The sequence below is a fragment of the Ambystoma mexicanum genome, chromosome 4p, assembly GCF_040938575.1.
Source record: "Ambystoma mexicanum isolate Mex_15411 chromosome 4p, UKY_AmexF1_1, whole genome shotgun sequence".
In the NCBI taxonomy this organism is placed as follows: domain Eukaryota; kingdom Metazoa; phylum Chordata; class Amphibia; order Caudata; family Ambystomatidae; genus Ambystoma; species Ambystoma mexicanum.
The window spans coordinates 72,609,707-72,631,346 of NC_090927.1; the positions used below are offsets into that span (position 1 = coordinate 72,609,707).

General features: G+C 44.0%; 1 protein-coding gene across 1 annotated transcript in view; it reads left to right on the forward strand.

Annotated features, from left to right (window-relative positions):
* The window catches only part of LOC138453013 (zinc finger protein 84-like), a 189,306-nt gene extending 172,394 nt beyond the window's left edge, over window positions 1-16,912 (forward strand). The window contains exon 3 of the mRNA XM_069605423.1: window positions 11,172-16,912. Within this exon, the coding sequence (XP_069461524.1) occupies window positions 11,751-13,187 (1,437 nt within the window). The 5' untranslated portion in view covers window positions 11,172-11,750 and the 3' untranslated portion in view covers window positions 13,188-16,912. The remainder of the gene's footprint in view (window positions 1-11,171) is intronic.
* The last annotated feature ends 4,728 nt before the right edge of the window (window positions 16,913-21,640 follow it).

A 21,640-nucleotide genomic window follows, 5' to 3' on the forward strand; every position in this document is an offset into this window, starting at 1 on the left:
TTGTGGTCAATGGTATCGAACGCTGCAGAGAGGTCAAAAATAATCAGAACTCCACCCTCCCTGAGTTCTGCGCCGAGGCAAGATCATCCAGGATCGAGACATGACTGATTCAGTTCCCCTAAGTGGCCTGAAACCAGACTGGAAAGGATGCAGCCTCTCATTGTTCTCTAAGAAACTAGGAAGCCGCGGCATGACAATGGCTTACATCAGCTTCATCGTAGCCGGAAAAAGAGTGATTGGGCTGTAGCTGGCAGAGGACCTAGGATCCAGTAAAGGCTTCTTCAGTACAGGAACAACAATCATGTGTTTCAGAGGAGCCAGAATAGCTCCACTCTCAAAAGAGTGACGAAGTGCCACAGTAAACAGTGCCATAGAATCTAAGGGCAATGATTGCAGCAGATGCAAAGGAATAGAGTCAGATGGCGAAGAAAATTTAAGTTTACACAAGGCCGACAATACAATCTCATCAGAGACTCTGTCAAAGCAAGAGAAGCTTTCACCACTGAAAGGGGCTTGGGGACAGGGCTGGCAGACCCCAGTCCAGTTGACATCATCAGTGTTCTAATCTTATTGAATCTTTCTACAAAAAATGGACTAATCGCATCACAAGTCGCTTGGGAGTGATAAGGATCAATCCGGGCGCAAACAGGAGCCAAGAGCTCCTTCATCACTGAACAGCTCCCGTGATGTGCAAGATGAAGTAGTGACATGGGCTGCGTAATGCTGGGATTTCACAGATTTAGCCTCCAATTTATATTGAGATGAGATCTTTTTGTATTCTGCTTTGGCTAGGGCCTCATAGGCAACTTGCCATTTAGGCTCTGCTCTGCAACACTTCTGCTTCAGAGCTCTCAAGTCCAGCAAGAACCAGGGGTCAGAAGGTTTTAAATGACACACTCCTTTCTTCAGTGGCGCCAGGAGTTCGGCTGTAAGAGACATAGCTGATATTAATGCTCCACAAGCATCTCATTGGTTCCCTGAAAGAGCTGTCAGGACATTTAGCTTCAAGGCATCTGTCAGTTACCCAGTAGAAACGCTAGCCCAGTGATGACGGCTAGAGTGAACCTTTTTATTTATTTTTAATTTATTTATTTGCATTTGTATCGTGCAACTTGCAGCCCGGAGGCATCGAGGCGCTGTTCCAAGAATATGTAAGAAGTTTGAAATACAGGTTCATTCGCCCTTGGGCTTCTTAGTTAGTTACAGATAACATGACATACAGAATGATCAACGTTACAGGCATAGAGAGAGTAACAGTATGGCAGTTATAGCTTTGAGGGGTGGTACTAAGTATTTAGCTTTCAGTTAAAGAGCTTAGTTTTGATGGCTTTGCGGAATGCTTGGTGGGATTCGATCTGTCTTAGGTAAGAAGGGAGTGCGTTCCAGTGAGTGGCGGCCAGTGTGAAAGCTGGAGCCGCCTGCTTGGGCTTTTCGGATTTTATGCGTGAGAATAGTGTTGGAGTAGCCTTCTCTAAGAGGCCTCATGGCAGTGTGCCTCGTGATTCTCTGGGATAGGTATGGGAGTGCGACCTCATGGAGGCATTTGTGGGTGAGGGCAAGGGTTTTAAAGACAATTCTTTCTTTGGCCGGGAGCCAGTGAACCTGTCTTCTGACTTCAGAGCTGTGGTCTCTTCTAGATGATCCTGTGGCTGCCCTGAGGGTGTTGTTTTGCACCAGCTGAAGTTTGTTGAGTTTATTTTTAGACGTTCCTATGAGGAGAGCATTGCAATAAGCAAGCCTTGAGCCGATTATAGCCCTAGCAATGGTAACGCAGTTCTGGCGAGATAGGAAAGGTCTGGCTGCGTTGAGCACTTTGTTGTAGTATGCAGTGATGAGGCAATGGCATTGACCTGTCTATCCATTGTCAAGTTGGCGACCAAGTAGACTCCTAGGGTCTTGACATTGTTAGAGACTTTTATAGGAATGTTATCAGTGGAAAAGGATGAGTACTGCTTATCGAGGTTGCCCAGGGTGGTGGGTGACCCTATGAGCAGGAGCTCCGTTTTTTTACTATTGAAGCAGAGCCAATTGTCTGCCATCCAGGATTGGATGGTGGAGTAAATGGTGGTGAGTGTGTTCATATCTGCATCATAGACCCTTGTGAGTGGGATAAGCACCTGCGTGTCATCCGTATAGTTAGTATATGAGATGTGCATGGCGTCAAGGATGCTGAACAAAGGCCTTGTAAAAAGGTTGTAGAGGGTAGGTGCAATGCACGATCCCTGTGGAATGCCACATTTGATGTGGCTGTGGGTGGCACAGGCAGAGTCAGAGAATACTTTCATGAGTCTCTGCTGAAGAAAGGAGGTGATCCAATCACATGCCTTTGGGGAGAAGTTGGCCTCAGTAGCTAGATGGTGACACAGAGTGTTGTGGTCGACCAAATCAAAGGCTGCTGACAGGTCTAAGAGCAGAAGGAACGCAGGTTTGCCTGTGTCTCTGATATCATCCATTTGGTTCTTTAAGTCTAAGAGGGCCGTCTCAGTGCCATGACGTGGGTGGAAAATGAATTGCCGCAGGCCAAGGAGACGATTCTCTTCCAAAAATTCTCGGACTTGCAGGTAGGCTGCTTTGTCGAGAATTTTAAGCAAAAATGGGACGGTAGTAATGGGCCTATAATTCCCTGGAACCGTTGGGTCAAGGGATGGTTTCTTGAGGAGTGGGCAAACCCATGCTTCCTTTAGACCAGATGGAACGTGTCCAGACTGGAAAGATGAATTAATGAATGCAGTAAGGAAGGGCGCTAGGGTTTGTGCTGAGTCTTTGACGAGTTGGGCAGGACAGGCGTTTCCTTTGCAGTTTGAGGGTTTGATAGATTTGAGCAGGGTGATCACTTCCAACTTGGTCATATCTCTGAAATGGAAGGGTGGGGAGGATTTGGGCGTATCCTTATGTAAATTAGCTATGAGGCTGTTCAGAGCTTTTTGGTGGCCGCGGATTTTGGTTTGGAGTGAGTTAAGTTTATCTAGCATGGCTGTCTGAATGCTGTTGCACCAATTCACATCTTTAAGGAGAGGGGGAGGTGGCGTGGAGGGCTTTTCTAGTTCCCTAAAGATAGTGAATAATTCTTTGGGCCCTGATTTGGCGTCATTAATCCTTGAGTTGAATGATGAGGATTTGGCTAAGGTGATGTTGGCTTTGTAGGAAAGGGAGATGGCTTTGAAGGCATTTCTTATGGCTTCTGAGGGGTTAGCATTCCAGGCGGAGAGTGCAGCCCTCTTCGGTGAACGTTGGTCAAGCAGTTCTTTTGAGAACCATGTATTAGAATGTTTAATTTTCTTGGCTTTTTTTAGGGTGAGTGGAGCTATGGCGTCAACTGCTTGGGTGATGATTTCTTTAAAGGTGTTGGCTAGGGTTTCTGGATCTTTGGAGAAGGGGGCTTGAAGGTCTGGCACCTGTAAGAACGGTGCTAGGTTTTCGGCAGTGAGTTGGCGTGAGCTCCTTGCGAGTGCTACTGGGAGGGGGGTGATAGATCCCGGAGGTCCTTTTTTTGTTTCGATGTTAAATTGAAGATGGTGGTGATCAGACCAGGGGATGGTGCTGTTAGCGATGATTTGGATGGAGCAGTTATGTTGGCTGATCCAATCGAGAGTACGTCCTTTGACATGGGTAGGGGCTGTGATAGATTGCGTGAAGCCCAAGGTAGAGAGGGCCTTTTTGAGGGATCTGGCATGGGAGTCCTTTGGGTCGTTGAGCCCTAGGTTTAGATCGCCCAGGAGGATGACTTGGGATGGCTTTTTAATATTGTCGGATAGTGAGTGGATGAGGGTGTCCTGAAAGTCTATAGTAGGACCAGGAGGTCTGTAAACAATATGCATGTTAATAGTGCAATTGTGGGAGACATTAATTTTTAATGGGAGGTAGTCAGAGTTGTGGACCAGTTTCCCTTCCACTTCTCTAATGGCCAAAGTTTCCCGGGCAATGAGGGCTTCACCCCCGCCTCTCTTGAGGGCCCGATCTTTTCTGAAAATGGTGTACCCTGTCGAAAGTGCAAGAGATAGTGCTGGGCCCGAGCTTTCACTAAGCCTTTAGCCTTTTTCCTTAATGCCTGTTTACGTGTAGGCCGGACAATCAGGAAAGGAAGCAGAAAATGATCAGACCCGACTGCTAATAGGCAGTGAAATGAAACAGTGAGTAGTACCTCAGAGAAAATGAAGTCAAGGATATTGCCTCTATTGTGAGTTGGAAGATAATTTTGCAGGTAGAGATGGCAATCTGACATCCTCGAGATTAAATGACAGCCTGTAAATCTGACGCCTCATTAGCTTGAATATTAAAATCACCTCACCTAGCAGGATCAAATTTGTGTGAACAAGGGGCAAATCAGTTACCATTTGAGAATAATTGTTAATAAAGTCATTTGTCAGATGGGACGGTGGGCGATAGACCACCAATAAGTGCACAGAGATATTGCTTGAGGGCTGCATCCTAGTATTAGTTCACAAGGAATACCATAATTCAGTGGGATGATGGAGCACTTCAAGGATGCTAAATTGATAAACGCGAGACCCCCACCTTTTTGATGACTCAGCTGATCAGCCAAAGAATTAAATAAGAAGGGGGCTAAAGCTGGAAAATGTCGGGACCAGAAGTGTCGGAAAACTACGTCTCTGATAGACAAAACATTTCTCGTTGGTATTCCAATAAGAGGTTGTAGATCTTGTGGCAGTGTGCTCTGGCAGAGTGGGCATTAATCAGGAAGCCTGGCAACAGCCGATCTGTGGCCTCCTTATTATATGGCCGACTGCACCCTTCGATCAGTTTGTTAACTATCCCAGGTAGCTCACATGGCCAATTATGAGGAGGACCACAGGCACAGGGGCAAGCTTAATCAGCTCTAACCGAGAATATTTTCAAAAGTTATTACAGGGCCTATAACTATCCAGGGGCTGGGGCATAGGAGACAACCCAGAAGCTTTGTTTTGACAAGCATCACTTCCCCATGGCACAGTCGGGCCCCAGACGGACACAGACAGGCTTGCTTTTTGTGCGCCTTCAGCATTCATCTGGCATGCCCACAGCGCCTGCCCGCTTTGCGGGCATGTCTACCAGCACATAAGTGCTGATGGGAAGATCACCTAATGCCTGAGCGGGATACAGACACTGAGGAAATACCGTTCACAAGGTAATGACGGATGTTAGCACTAAATGCTGCAAGGATATTTTGGGGTGAGGGTAAATAAAACAGAAGTCACATAAGCCTTTAAAAGGTTAAAAACACCTATTTCCCACACATGAAATTCGCCACATGCAATACAGAGGAAAGAGAGTAGGCAGGCCTCCTTACTTGAGCAATGATATTGGATGGTAGGAGGGGTACCGGGTTGGGTCCCGCCGTGATGAGTGTGTTATTGAAGGACGCAGGGGCAGTGTTGGTTTCAAGTATATTATTATACACCTTGGTCATGTGTGTCCAAAGGATCCCCGAAAACCATTTATAAAACCCTCTTGTGTAGCCATCCTCGCCGGGGACCTTTCCATTGGGAAGTCGATGGATCGCTGCCAGCACTTCTTCAGCTGTTATAGGGCTCTCCAAGAGCTCGGCCTCTGGGCCGGTGAGTGCTAACATTTCCACACCTCAGGGATATTCCTCAGACTCTGTATCCACCCCGAACACTGTGTATAATACAAGCCCTCATAATAGCGTGCAAAGCTTTCCGCTATCCCCTCAGGTGTAACCACTGTGAGACCCCCTCATCCTTCAGCGCTGCAACCCACTTCTAAGCCCTCTGCTCTCTAAGCCTCATGGCCAGCATTCCATCTACCTTATCTCCTATCACCTTTGCCATAAAACCTTTGCCTAAGATACTTTAGCTTACATAAGGTATACCCCAACCAAAGCACCATTAGCTCTGCCCTCTCCTTCTGTATTGCGTCTAACACCTCTTCATCATACTGCCCCTCCTCATGCATCCGCGATTCCCCTTCTAAAATGTCTGCCTTGAGCGCCTCCTCCTGCAGGCCCTGTTCCCTCTTCTTACGCGCCCGCTCCCGCACAGGGAGTCCCCTCCAGGAGGCCTTCCCTGCTTCCCAGACCACATTGACATCCATCGCCCCCGTTTCATTAATCTCGAAGTATGCAACTATATCTAGCTCGAGTTTCTCAGAAAAGAGTGTGTCCCCAATAAGGATTTGTTACATCTCCATCGACTATCAACCCTGTTAAGCCCTCTTACATACAGTTTAATTACCACCATATCGTGGTCGGACTACCCCACCGGCTGAATAGCACTACTGATCACGTTTCCCCCTTGTCCAGGAGCAGGTCATCAATCCCAGTATAGGTGGTGTGGGGGGCAGAGGAGAAAGTATAACCGCCAATCCCTGGGTGCATAATTATCCATATATCTAACTACCCTCCTGCCCCAATCGCACAACACAGGTGCCACTCCCTCCCCCCCACGAGGGAGGAGCGAGCCCTCTGCAGACTTCCTGTCCAATGTTTCATCAGCCCACGAATTAAAGTCCTCACCTATAATGAACAGGTCCCACATAAAGGGACATATCGCATCTATGCCCCCGTGAATAAATACTTCTTGGCCTTGGTTAGGGGCATAAAGTGCCGCCAGCACCACCCTCACCCCATCTAGAGTACCATGTATTGTAAGCAAGCGCCCCTCCCTCAGTTTCGCAACTGCACACTCCTCTATCCACCGCTGCTTGTGCAATATTATCCCTCCCCCCGCTTCGCTGGCCCTGACGCCCCATAAACTTGCCCAATTCCAGCACCTCATAGCCGCCTCTCCTTCCCTTCCACCAACCTGGTTTCCTGTAAATACAGAACGCCTGGGTTGCATTGCGCAGCCCCAGCCCTATCATCCTGACTTATCATTTGGTGAACATGTCTTTCTTTTCTTGTGAACATAATCCCACACTACTTTGTAATTTAGTTGTAAGGATTGGCAATAGATTTTTTTTAGCATAGGCCCTTTTTATTTGACAAGAAACCACTAGGATTGCCTTATTATTATTTGATGTTTGTAGCTTGCTCCCATCTTAGATTTAGGTTTAGATTAGGCATTTATCTCACCTATTATACAGTTTAAAAAACACCCTTGAACTGTGATCACTTGTATCTGTCTTTACTGTTGCCACCATGAGCTCCTTACAGCACACATCTCTCCTATTTTACGTGGGCTTCACTGGCTCCCTATGGCTGGTAGAATTAAATGTAAGACCCTTTGTATCGTCCACCATGCCTTTTATGGTCACGGTGCAGAATTTCTCCACGATAAATTCTGCCTGTATGCCCCTGCCAGATCACTCTGCTCTACAAAGGCTCTGCACATCCAGGTGCCTCTGTTTCATTGCACTTGACTGGGCAGCTGTGCTTGTTCAGTTGCGGCCTCCATCCTTTGGAAAATACTCTTCCATTGTCTATCCTCTCTATTGAAGATAATCGTTTGTTTCACCATTCTTCTAATTCTCTTCTGTGACTTTTCTCGCTGTTCTGTGTCTGTCCTCCTTCAGCTCCAAGATGCCTTCGGTGTGACTATTGCGCTTTATTGGATCTGGATAACATAACATATGGATAACATGCTTTTTACTGTTATTAATCTGCATTGCTCTTGTCCTCTTCCTCGTCCCAGTGGATTCATGGGAATCAAGATGTATTTGACCATGGCTTTCAATATCTTTTACTGCACAGTATGCCATACAGGTTTCAGATGACTAAAGAGCATTATTATTATCAGTCCCTTCAGGGGGGTTTATTATGTGTTTTCCATGAGGAACCGCCTCCACTCCCCCGAGGCAGGTCTCTCCCCATGTGGTCCTCCCACAAATAGGCTCCCCTATGGTTGGAGTAAGGTAGCTTCTAACCCTTCCCTGGCCATATGGGGCAAGACGTTCTCCGTGGAGTCAGTGACAGCTTCAACTGATTTGTCACAGTATATAAAAAAAGAGGGTATGGTATGTTTGGCTATTTTGTCTGCAGACGTTGGTTTAGGAAAGAAGTTTTCATTTTCAGAGAACGTTAAAAAAAATCTTAATTCACAAGGATGCACATATACATTTGATTTACTTTTACATTTGAGATAGAATAGGCACCGGGCTGGCAAATTTGCTAGCCCACTCGCATTGGCAAGGAGATTTTACAAAGGGGCAGTGCCATTTGCATGCTAATCGGCCTTGCTGGTCAGTATGGGGATGTTTGAAACATTTATTTGACAATGTCTGAAAACTAGCTTTGTTTGCAGTACATGACAACAAAACATTTCACTGTGTATAGCTCACATTTGGGTGTCAGCATTTCACCAAATTAAAATTGTGCTTGTGGTGATATGCACCATTTTACAGAAACTACTGGTAAATATTATGTCACTAATCATTATGGGTTGAGTGCAAGTATGTAATGGAAGGAACTCGCACTGCAGGTCTGGTGGGATTTTTAAGAATTTGTGAGGCCTGAAAGGTTTCATCTTTCCATTTTAAATGGCATTAAGAGTCCAGTAATGGCAGACTCCCTTTTCTTCTTCACAATGTTATTTAGAAAAATTACATTGGTTATTTCCCAGGGAATAAAGACAATAAAATAACCTCCATCCTTTTCCACTTTAAGGGGCCAAAAACTGCATTCAAAATGTCTGTTTTTATGTAACAATGGTTTTGACAGGCAAAGAAGTCTATCAATTGCTGTAGATCTGTGGAACAAGTTGTATACCATGTGATACATCCAGGTACCAATTGCACAGGGATTTAAAATATTTGGCTACTGTTAGAGAATAATATGCCCTATAAAGTCTTGGGCATCCTATTTCAAGTATGATTCCACAAAGGTTCCCTTAAAGGCACAGACCCCATTTAGTGGCATACCTTGTAAAGTATTGCTATCAGGGATTTAACTAATTCCTAGGACATATCTAAATGCATAGGGGTCATTGTACTCACTTTTGGGATTGCCTGTAGGGGCAGCCCTTTGCCTTGGGGCAATTAGCTGCAGGGGCTCCAAAGTTTGTTTCCCCTGCTGACACCTGCAGACACCTCTTGATATGATATGGTATTTGTAATATGGTATTTGTAACGCGCCTATACACAGGTGTTTCAAGGCGCGACGAGGCAGGGAGGGGAGGAACAAGGGGAGACATACAACGATCCTACTAGGCCAGGTGTCATTCAGATCGCGCAAGTGCAGGGGTGGGGGAGGGGGAAAAAGTGCAAGGGGAAGGGGAGGGGGGAAGTGCAGTAAAGGTAAGTGGCGTAAAGTAATAAATAAAAAGGGCCAGCTGGTGGCAAGTGCAAGGTAAGTGCAGAACAAGTGCTGGGGAAGGGGGGGGGGCTGTAGGGATACAGAGACAGTCCCGCAGTGCAGAGGGGTTCCAGGGGATCAGTGGCTGGACCCAGGACCGAGGCCGTTTAGAGTGGTCCAGTTGCAGGATCAGTGCAGTTTAGTGAAGAATTAATTAGCTGTTCAGCAGGGGAGAGGGAGAGAGAAAGCAGAAGCAAAGAGGAAGGTTTTGAGGTGCTTCCGGAACCGGAGGTGGTTCTCCTCAAGTTTCAGGGAGGCAGGAAGGCTGTTCCAGAGGGAGGCCCCTGCCGCGGAGAGAGATCTACCCCCAGCTCGTTGCTTCGAGAAGCGGCTGACCATGAGGGAGTTGGAGGCGGATGAGCGAAGGGCTCGGGAAGGAAGATATTTGGGAAGAGAGAGTTGAAGGTATTTAGGACCTGTAGGGGCTGCCCTTTGCCTTGGGGCCCTTTGCTGCAGGGGCTGCAACGGGCAGAGGGCTACCCGAGCACTATGGTATTTATGGGACCTGTTGGCCAATCAAGGGAGTGGGTAGGGAAGGGAGGCCGGATATGGGAGGGGAAACACTCGGGTTGAGACCCGGTGAGCTTGCAGGGGCAGGGGGGGAGCAATTCTACTAGGAAAGGAAAGGAAGTCGGGGAAAGGCATGAGCGTTGCGCTGTGCACAACAGAGGTTTTTAAGCAAAAAGGGATCAGGGGGGCCCAAGGGCCAACATGCTTACCTGGTGCCTGGGTAGTGAAGTAGCACAGGTAGGTGGAGTGCATAGGGTTAGGCCCTCGTTGTTGTGCACTCATTCCATGGACCTATCAGGGTCTGGGGGCCGGCAGTGGAGGCGAGAAGGGACCTGGAACTAGGCAAGGGAGTCAGGGGAAGGCGCGAGGTTTGCGCCATGCACAACAGATGTTTTTAAGCAAAAAAGGGTCAGGGGGACACAAGGGCCAACACGCTTACCTGCTGCCTGGGTAGTGAAGTGGCACAGGTAGGTGGAAAGTGCAGTGCTATAATCCTGGATCCAAGGGAGAAGATCACTAAATCAGTATATAACTGTGATCACTATCGCTGTATACAGAGTGAGAAGTGTCCTGGGTCACTATAACCCTGAGACTGGAAAGTAGAGAAAAGTAGCTTGCTGGCTGCCTCAGCGACATCCAATGAATTCTCTTAGAATGGCGGCAGGTGCAGTTGCACAATGCAGTGAGCACAGTCCAAATCAAATAGATGAGAATGAGCATTCCTTTGAACCCGTAGTGAAGCATCTTTGAGAGATGATTTGTGCATTATTGGTCTACTGCAAAGAGCACCCAAGTAGAACTAAGTGGGACACTCTAAGGTGCAGATGACTCGGGAACCCAGGTATCAGTGACCATAAAGGGATTGCCAGATTGTGATTGGAGTGCAGTACAAAATAAGTTGAAACCTGCATGTTGACAGATCTAATGCTGGTGAGGCATAATGGACTGGAAGGATTAGTTTAGAAGGTTGCCTATTATTTTGAATTTTTTAAGTTGAGAGGGATCGGTGGTGAAGAGCACTTTTTTGCATAACAGTAAGGTCTTGCAATAGTTGTACCAGGGGGTATGTCACTAGTTGTGTGGCCTCTTATGTATTTATTGTGCAGCTCAGGGAAGTTCTAGCGAGTGGAACTTCATGGAGGCATAGTACCTTTATTGGGTTGTTGGTACAGAATAGAGAATAGTTTTGCCAGATTTTATCAACTCCTTCAACGTCACATTTTTAGAAAATATTTGCATTTTTCACATCTCTCAAACCTATACAGATATCCAGTGCACTGCCCACCTTGTCTGAAAAGCAGCTCAGTACCTGTAATGCGTCTCATATTTGCTTTAAAAACTTGCAGACCATACATGTCAAATAATATGTGCTATTATACATTTAAAATTATAACATGTAATTTTACTTCTGCAGATAACTAAAGCATACACCACAAGAGCAAGATGGCAACTAAGTTATACGTCAACACAATGAAATGATTTACCTGAAAGAAAGTGAATATGTCCAAGAGCTAAGAGACTGGAACAGAACGCGCAAGATCGAGGGAGGCAAAAGGGCCCAGGAAAGTGACTTCTGTTATCATATACACTTGATAAGAATTCTCAGAATGTCGGGGTAATTGAGAGAAAGAAATACTTCATGAAAGTAATTCTAGCACGTGCGTAAACATGATGCTGATGCAAACAGTAACCATGATACAATATAAATTCGAGATGGAAAAGGTATTATTAAAAAAAACGGCAAATGGTGTTAAACATATGAACTCACAGCATTTTCCAATGTCATGCTTTCCTACCTTGGATATGGTTACCTTGAGAAAAAGCAAGATAAACTTGAATTTGAAATCAACCTGATTCTCCAAGAGAGAACAATCACAGGAGACGTTGTTATAAATGAAAACTGGAAGAATCAAGAGAGGTTTCCATCTTACTAGGGGCTAATATCGAGCCTTATCTAAAAACGCTTTGGCTCTTGAATGAGATTGAGTTTGTTATGGCATCCTTGGTAAATAAAGCTCGACTTGGAAATGTGAGCCTCCAAGAAAAACATTATCAGTGCTCTGAATGTGAGAAAAGCTTCACCCACAAATACAATTTACCTCCACATAAACAAATTCACACTAAGGAAAAACCTTATCTGTGCACCGAATGCCAGAAACCAGTCAGTCAGAAAGTCACTCTAATTGAATATGAGAAAATCAATGTAGCAGAAAAACGGTACCAGTGCAGTGAATATCAGAAAGGCGCTCATCAGAAAATTACATTAATTGCACATTCAAGAACCCACACAAAAGAAAAAGCATATCAGTGCACAGAATGCCCGGAAAGCTTCAATCAGAAAAGCAGTCTAAATGTACACACAAAAAAACACACAGGAGACAAACCTCATCAGTGCATAGAATGCCAGAAATGCTTCAGTCAGAAAAGCAATCTAAATGTACATGAAAAATTCCACACAGGAGAAAAACCGTATCAGTGCACAGAATGTCAGAAAAGCTTCACTTACAAAAGTGGTCTAATTCAACATGGGCAAACTCACATAGGCGAAAAGCTATATCAGTGCAGTGAATGTCAAAAAAGCTTTCGTCATAAAATTGCATTAATTCAACATTTAAGAACGCATACAGGAGAAAAACCTTATCAGTGTACGGAATGCCAGAAAAGCTTTCGTCATAATATTACCTTAATTCAACATGTAAGAACCCACACAGGAGAAAAACCGTATCACTGCACAGAATGTCAGGAAAGCTTCAATCAGAAAAGCAATCTAAATGTACACAAAAAAATCCACACAGGCGAAAAATCATATCAGTGCACAGAATGTCAGAAAAGCTTTAGTCTAAAAAACCATCTAAATTTACACAAAGTAACTCACACCGGAGAAAAACCATATCAGTGCACAGAATGTCTGAAATGCTTCACTCAGAAAAGCAGTCTGACTCTACATGAAAAAACCCACACAGAAGAAAAGCCATATCGGTGCACAGAATGTCAGAAATGCTTTACTCAGAAAGGCAATCTAACTCTACATGAGAAAACCCACACAGAAGAAAAACCTTATCAGTGCAGTGAATGTCAGAAAAGTTTTCTTCATAAATTTACATTAATTCAACATGTAAGAACCCACACAGGAGAAAAACCTTATCAGTGTACAGAATGTCAGAAAAGCTTTTGTCATAAAATTACATTAATTCACCATGTAAGAACCCACACAGGAGAAAAACCATATCAGTGCACAGAATGTCAGAAATGCTTCAGTCAGAAAAGCAATCTTACTCTACATGAAAAAACCCACACAGGAGAAAAACCATATCAGTGCAGTGAATGTCAGAAAAGATTTACTCAAAAAATGGGTCTAATTCGACATGAGCGAACACACACAGGCAGAAAGCTTTATCAGAGCAGTGAATATCAGAAAAGCTTCAGTTGAAAAGGCACTTTAACTGAACACGGGGGAATTCACTCATAAGGAAAATTGTATTAGCGCAGTGAACGTCAGAATAAACAGTTTTTGTTAGATTACATTCAACATGGAACAACGCACATGCGCAAACAAAACTGTATCAGTGTACAGAATATCAGAAAAGCTCCACTCAGAAAAGTAGTATAAATTTACACAAAAAAAACCCTCACAGGATAAATACCTTACTGGTGCACAGAATATCAGAAGAGCTTCAGTAAGAAAAGCCATTGTGTTCTACATTAGAGAACCCACATTGGAGAATTATCTCATCAGTGCTTTCAATACAGAAAATCTGCAATCTCAGAATGAATGTAGTTCTGCTTTGGAGTCCCAACACAAGAGAAAGACCTTTTTCAGAGCGTTGATAGCCACGTAAGCGTCAGCCAGAAATGTTGACACTTGGCACGCCTCTCAAGTAATTGTGCATCAGGATTTTCCATCAGGGGCTCTATCTAAGATAAAAAGTATTTAATAACACAAGGAAACATGGCATGTATCATAACAATGCACCTGCAGGTGTGCATACAGGAAGGTGATTCATTAGAGAAGGCTTTTAATTGTCCTGCTTACACGGTTTAGCTGTCTGCTCTACATGATTCCATGTCATTGTATATTTCACATTGATATCGTTTACATTGCTGTTAGAATTGTATTGTGCCTCATTATCACAGTCAGCTCTTGCACTGAGTGTCATTGCTTGAGCATTCTTGAAACCCTCTTTTCATCCTTTTGGAATCCCAACTTATATGCCATGCTACAGTCTATAGATTTATAGAGTCATATTTTGTGTGCATATGTTTATATTTCAGTGGTTTTTACTTTTAACAGTACAAACCTAATGGCATTTCAACTAAAGATTTCTCAGGGGATTCCCCATGTTTCACAGTAGGTTAACCATAATGTGTGTTGAGTGTTTTCTGATTTTTCGAATGGTCTACTTCGTCGACATAGAGTCCATGAGCAGTGTAATGTACATGGTTAAAATAAAAATGAGTAGTTTTCTTTAACATGGTTTTTGTCCTTAAAATCATGCATGTACTTATATAGTAAGTAGAAATTGAGGTTTTGTGTTGGGTGGCGGTGTCTATTGCCTCTGTGTTATTTAATGTTCACCTACTAGACATGCCTTCAGATCTACACTCTTCTTTCCTCCCCGATCAGGTAGCATGCCCATCCTGTGTCTCATGTATGCTGATGACTTTGATATTGTGCCAAACATTAATTGGATTATAGGGTCAAATTGGCAAGTTAGCAGAGTACAGTAAAAAAAAATAAGGCGTTGCTCATCATTGAAAGTGATGATTTTTGTATGGATTCAGAGTGCATCAAAACTATTCATATTCTAACATGTTGGAACCAGTTGTAAAATACAGATATTATGTTTTTATTGTATGGCTTCACTTTCATGGTTACATCATGCTAATATTGGACAGGAGTATAAGTCTCATGTCTTCATACCTCATAAGGTTTAATAGAAATGTATGGAAGACGTGCAATGAAACCTTTTGCTGAGGGCATACACAAATCTCCATTGCCAGACCTTGAATATGAAATAGTATGAATCCACTTAGGGTGCAATCTATAAGTAATTATGGAGCATCGGGCCTCAAAAATTCTTCTAGCCCAATCACATTGGCTAAGAGATTTTACAAAAGGCGTGTTCCATTTGCTTGGTACTGAACCTTTCTGAGGTATATGGGTATGTTTGAAACTTTTATTTGATATTTACTACAAAAAAACTTTGGGCCTCAAAAGAGCACAGCTAGCGGCTCCAGCTTTCCGGTCATAGCTGCCCAAACCTGGAATGGACTCCCATTTGGGCCTCAAAAGAGCACAGCTAGCGGCTCCAGCTTTCCGGTCATAGCTGCCCAAACCTGGAATGGACTCCCATTAGACCTTAGAACTGACTAACCTTACCCCAGCTTCAGGCGGAAGGTCCTCGCCTGGCTACGCTGTAATGACGCTTAACCCGAGCATTTCTCCTTCCTTAGGACCCTTTGCTTTGCCACCCTTTGCCCTTTCTGATCACTTTGCCTTTACCGAATATACTTCTGGTATTTGCTGCTTGCCTTTAGGAATGTCACTGGGTTCCATCTCGACCACTGCCAACTCATGGTTGCATCCATGCCACCCTGCTTCAACTGCTTTTATTACTCACTGTATTTAACCATGTTTCCTAAGTATCCTGCATTGCTCTGTAACTAAGTTCTCAAATATCCTTTGTAATGTTTGCCCCCAGCTACCCGCGGGTTTGGTTTCAGCTATATTAAATAAACAAACAAACAAACATTTGAGTTTGGTGGTGTGGCCAAAAACGGTGGTAATGCAGTGGTAACATGTTACCACTGCATTACTGCACCACTGAACTATGGGTGTGTAGGTAAGGTGGAGGAAAAACCGCCAGCAAAATATTGGAAGTAATTCTGCTACCTTACTGGCAGAAAACGGCCATTTCGGTGGAATTACCATAAGTAATTCTGCCAAAATGATTAACACTGCCATAATGCCGCTTGTAATCCAGTGGTTATGGTAAATCTGTTTGGTGGTAACTCTGCGGATTTATTTAATGAGGCTCTTTCTTTGCAGTAACTGGCCACTGTACATGGCTGGCCTTTGGGTGGCAGCATTGCATCAAACATAAAGTGTGCTTATGGTGACGTTCACAATTTTAGAGAAAGCACTGATAAGTATTCTGTCATCTGGCAACATGGGGTGAGCTCATTTGCACCTGGAGACCGTGAAAATGGCAGCAGTGCACGGTATAAATCAACATGACATAACATAACATTTCCCTTAGGTGCAGTATGTAAACTAAGGGCTTTCCCCCTGTGGGTCTAGTGAGATTTTTAAGAATTTGCTAGGCCTGAGGATGTATTCACACTGGTGAATCTTTGCAGTGGCATGCTAGTGATTAAATCTGATGGTTTGATGCCTTTTGTATCTAAAACCTTAGCTTCTGAATTATCCCTGCATGGAGATTGGGATGGTATTGGGATAGTATTTCAAGGAATAGCTTCTTCCAACAACATTCACATTTAATTATTCAACAACAAGGTCAAACTTATTTTTACATCCTACCTCATTTCCAGCAAAGGCTACGATACAAGACAAGATTAGGACAGTCCTCTGTTTTGACATTAGTCGGCCTGTGCATGGGACTCTTCTTATAAGAAAACAAATGTACTTGTGATATTTAAACATTTGAAATAGCAGATCATATGATGTTTTTATACCACAAATGTACTGATTTAATCCAGGTGTTATGTAATTGCGGTAGGGCAAGAGGTGCTTTTTTTCATTTTGTTTGGGGTGGGAGAATTTGCCTTCTAATTTAGCTCTGGCATACTTAGGGTAGGTGTAGAAAACTAGAGAAGAAGGAGATACATATTTGAAATAGTATCTAACGTTTTCAGCTACGCTAAATTAAACACATTTGTACACTTTATTCCTATTTTCCATGTAATATTTTCTTTTCTTTCTGTGTAGTTTAGGTGAAATGTGTTTACAATAAAATTTTGATTTTACTATGCGTTATTTCAAAATGCTGCCACGCAAATGTATGTGCTGTCTTCTTGTCTGCAAAAAGTCAACCAAAAATCATTTTTGTTTATTACATGATTTCAAAGAAAGTAAATTGACAAAACATTTGTGTGTGAAATGCATTGGTGTTGCAATAAAGTAACACTTCCAGACCTGTGGTATGTGGCTCCTTCATTGTATTTCAAAGAAAGTGATGTTTTGTTAATATCTTCACTTCTTGTAATGAAATGTCCATAGACAAATTAACTCCTATTTATTTTCGCCATCCTAATGTTTTTTTAAATGCTTTCTTTAACAGAAATTGGTATGCTTAATAAATTATGTTGATGAATTTGCATCTGTTGTTTCCTTTTTGATTTTAAAATTAACAGGACATTCCATAATACTTGGTAACAAAAATTAAAAAATTGGTTTAATATACCTTTTTGTCATTTAAATGAATGTCATTGTTTAAAACCTACTTATTTGTTGTTTTATATATATATATATATATATATATATATATATATATATATATATATATATCTGCCCTTGTTTTGATCAACATCGACGGGTCCACGTCCACATACATATTTGGAATGGCATTCTAAAACGGCGGTCGGCCATTTGCGTCCCTTACTATCATCCTTCTCCATGCACGCATTGCAACCAAGCGTTATACTGAGGCCTGCAGTGATTGACTCTTGCATCCTGGCTTCCTTATTTAGCCAGCCAATCACGCAGGCAGGCGGAAGCTGGCCCTTGTAGCCCAAGGCCCGTTGCTGAAGGACCCTGTATGTGCCTGTCTGGGACGACCGTGCCCCGTCGCGCAGCTCGCCTCCAGCTATACCAGTCATACCCAAGTAAGGCACAACCAATATATCCTGCCCTTTGCCTCCACTGCAGAGGCACCAGTTCTCCCCATATGATCAGACTTGATGCAGCCAAACTACCCTAAACCAGCATCACTTGCCGACCCTCAAAACAAGCGCTTAGAGCTGCCTATCACGCTGCCTCATCACGACGTAGAAGGCCTACCTCCTGATACTCGAACTGATCATTGATGCACACACGTGCTAAGAGTCACATCTTCTTTCAAGTCACACATCTGCAAACTATCGGAGTAACCACTGCTCACTTCCCAGCCTACCGCCAATGTTGTGCGCCCTCCATCTCTTGCTGTCAACCAGAGTGTAACTCACTCAACTGGAACTGCCTGTGTGCCTTCCCATGCTACCGACTATGTGCGAGCAAGCCAAAACTGATTTGCAGTTTTCATTTCTGTATTCTACCAAAGTCTAATAGACTACAAACCTCTAACCATCTGTGTGTGCCACATTGCAAAACAGCTCAAGCACTGTATTGCTGGCACACTTAACTGCTCACTTGTTGCATTGCTGTGCTCCCATATTGCCTGCACACTCAGTTGTTTAATTTAACTGTTATATCGCTGTGCTCCCATATTGCTGTGCTCCCTTATTGCCTGCACACTCTATTGTTTAATTGTTGCATTGCTGTGCTCTCATATTGCCTGCACACTCAGTTGTTTCATTTAACTGTTGTATCCCTGTGCTCCCATATTGCTGTGCTCCCTTATTGCCCGCACACTCTATTGTTTAATTGTTGCATCGCTGTGCTCCCATATTGCCTGCACACTCAGTTGTTTAATTTAACTGTTGTATCGCTGTGCTCCCATATTGCTGTGCTCCCTTATTGCCTGCACACTCTATTGTTTAATTGTTGCATCGCTGTGCTTCCATATTGCCTGCATACTCAATTAATTGTTGCATCGCTGTGCTCCCATATTGCCTGAACACTTAATTGCTTAATGTGTTTGCATCATTGGGCTCCCATATTTAATTGCCCGTATCATGCTGCACTAATATGCAATTACCACAAGGCCGCATGAATCACATGTCTCTTTCCTCATGTTACCTACATAGGACCCACACTCAGCATAAGCCCCAAACCTAGCTGTGCTCATGCCTCAGCGACCTCTCTGTCCCACCTGCATCACTCAGGCCGTAGCTAACCTAGGACCAATCTTGACATCTACATGTAAAGTTCACTGAAGTGCATAACTATAGCTGATTAACTAGTCTGCTGCCAAACCTAGCAACACCTACGCATTGCACGTGTACCACTCTGTGAGCCCCCGATACAGGACCCATAACTACAGCCTACTTGCCTTAGCCCCTTATCCTGGCCCCATTCTGACGTGTTAAATCTAGTCTCACACTCCAAACCAGAAGAGACTGGTGTATGGCCAGTGTGGAACTTCCGCTAACCCTATCACTGCTCCCTGCGGCAACTTGCAAGCTGCAATTAATCTTAAATGAAACACTACCCCGCAGCCTACAGAGACTGCAAATGGCATACACACTCCCTATATAGACACACTATTCCTCCAACTCACTTCCTACCAAAGTTACCCCTTTCATTCCACCACGCACCCTTGATGGGATGACCGCAGACCACCTTGAGCCGTGAAACAACCCACACACTCAGTCCCTTGCACTGCCATTCTGAGAAACAAACGCCTAGCCTCCCACACATACTCCTCTTCCAAAAAGTGCTCATCGCCTACCCCGTTCTCCACCTACAGAAACCAATCATCCTCCCATGAAACCAGACATTCTCCTCCTCTGATCATCAACATGTTGTCAAATAGAGTAGCACTTCAGGGGTTGCTGAAACCCTTTTTGGACCAACCTTCACACCACAAAGAAAAGCCTAAAAAACTGAAACCTTCAAAAACTAACATTAGGGGCACTGACTATATTGACACCACGACAAACCTGAAAGGAGCCCTTGTCAATGCTAGATCCCTCCATGCTCAATCCCTAGACATCGCAGACCTCATTAAGACCAACGACCTAGACATCCTCGCAATCACTGAAATGTGGTTGCACTCAACATCGGGCCCAGCCCTCTCCCTGACCATCTCGGAAGGGTATACCATTACAGGAAAGACAGAACTACCTCTAAAGGGGGTGGAGTGACACTTTTCACAAAAAACATCAACCTAAGAATATCCACAGACCACATTTTCCCATCTGGTGAAGTAATCACACAAAAAATCTCTCTCACGCCCACCTGCACCCTCACCCTCCACATTGTCTACAGACCTCCAGGCCCATTATCCTCTTTTGAAGACGATATTACCTAATTTCTAGCATCTAACACAAAGCCTCTTTAAAAAATAGTCATTTTGGGTGACTTCAACCTAGGCCTGACCGTCCCCTTAGAGACACAAGCATGCCACCTCGCCAACATGATGGATGCTAAAGGCTTCACTCACCGTATCTCCCTCTCAACACACGAAAAAGGACCAACATTGGATTGGCTAGCCGATATCAATTGTGTCACCAATATACTAGCAAACACCCCCTGCCCATGGTCCGACCACAACGTCATTCTCTTCTCTACTGCAATAACCACCAAACCTGCCAAACCTATCCTACTCACCTTGTCAATTCCATCAAGAAGCCAGAGAAACATCAACCAAGATAATATGATGCCCCTCCTACTACCAATAACCAGCGCTCCTCACCTTAACTCTGATCCCACCTCCTTGGTTACTCTCTACAACGAAAACATCCGAGCGGCCATCAACAAAGTAGCTCCTTTAAGCATCCAGAAAACAAAACCAATAGCACATGCTAACCATTGGTTCTCGGCAAACTTGAAAACCCTGTGCTCAGCTAAAAGGTCAGCTGAATGCAACTGGAAAAAATACCTTGAAACACAAATAAGGCACACTTCCACGCCCTATCCAGTGAATACAAGGAAGGAACTATCAAAGCTAAAGCGGACTCTTACAACCAGAGAATTGAAAATTCCCAATCTAGCTCTAGGGAACCTTTTGCTATACTCTGTGAGTTGGAATCGTCTGCCCCACCCCCTGATAACTGCATTAAGGATCAGCAGTGGTGCTCTAATGTCCAAAATGCCCTTGCAGACAAAATCAGCCTTCTCCAAAACAAACATGAAGCTAAGAAAACCAAACTTAACCATGACACCTCTTCAGTAGGTGCCCCCACCACCTTGCAGCAAGTCGCGGTAGAAAGTGGGAAGAACCGGCCAAGAAAACACAAGAAGGGGAAATAAGGACTCAATTTTAATTGATAAAGAAGGGGACAGGGAGGTCACAATACTATTCGATAAAGACATTGCCCACTCTTTCAGCGGGAGCAGGCAAGTGGATACACACACCTGGAAAGCAAACAGCGAGAGTTACATTAGCAGTGGGAGACATGAAAAGCTTGCGCACCAGCATACTAGGGGAACAGATGTACAGCATTTGGGAGAAAGCAGGGTATCCTGGAGTCCACTTAGAGAGTGGCACACATGATGGGCTCCTTTTAATAACTGTAAAGCCCATGTATGGGATTCCTTGAGAAGAGCATATCCAGATAAACCTGACATAAGATCAATCAATGGCACGCACAATGTGAGCAGATGAAGACCCAGCATTATACATTAATAATTCAGGAGATGTGGAGGGAAGAGACAGGTGAAGCATGGGATAACACCATACCAATTTTCTGTCATGCATTACGCAGGGGTCTTACAACAGAGTTACAAATGGAATTAGATAAAATAGTGGGCATTGAAGCTAAAACATGGGGAGAAATTCAAGCGCACCGCACACAGTACATTACTGAAAGTGAAAGCATGAGAAATAGAGAGAGAAGGAAGAGCAGTCACAATGTGCCGAAGCAAAATCAGTGCAGAAAAAGTTATCAAAGGTGAGTATGGAAGGTGCAATGGTTACAAATGCCAGTGATGGACGACAGGACGAAGAGCCTCAGCAAGGAAGGGCAGGTATTATAGGAAATGATAGAGGAAACATGAGTAGGGTACAAGGGCCATGGAGCAACTCCCAAAGAGGGAAAGGA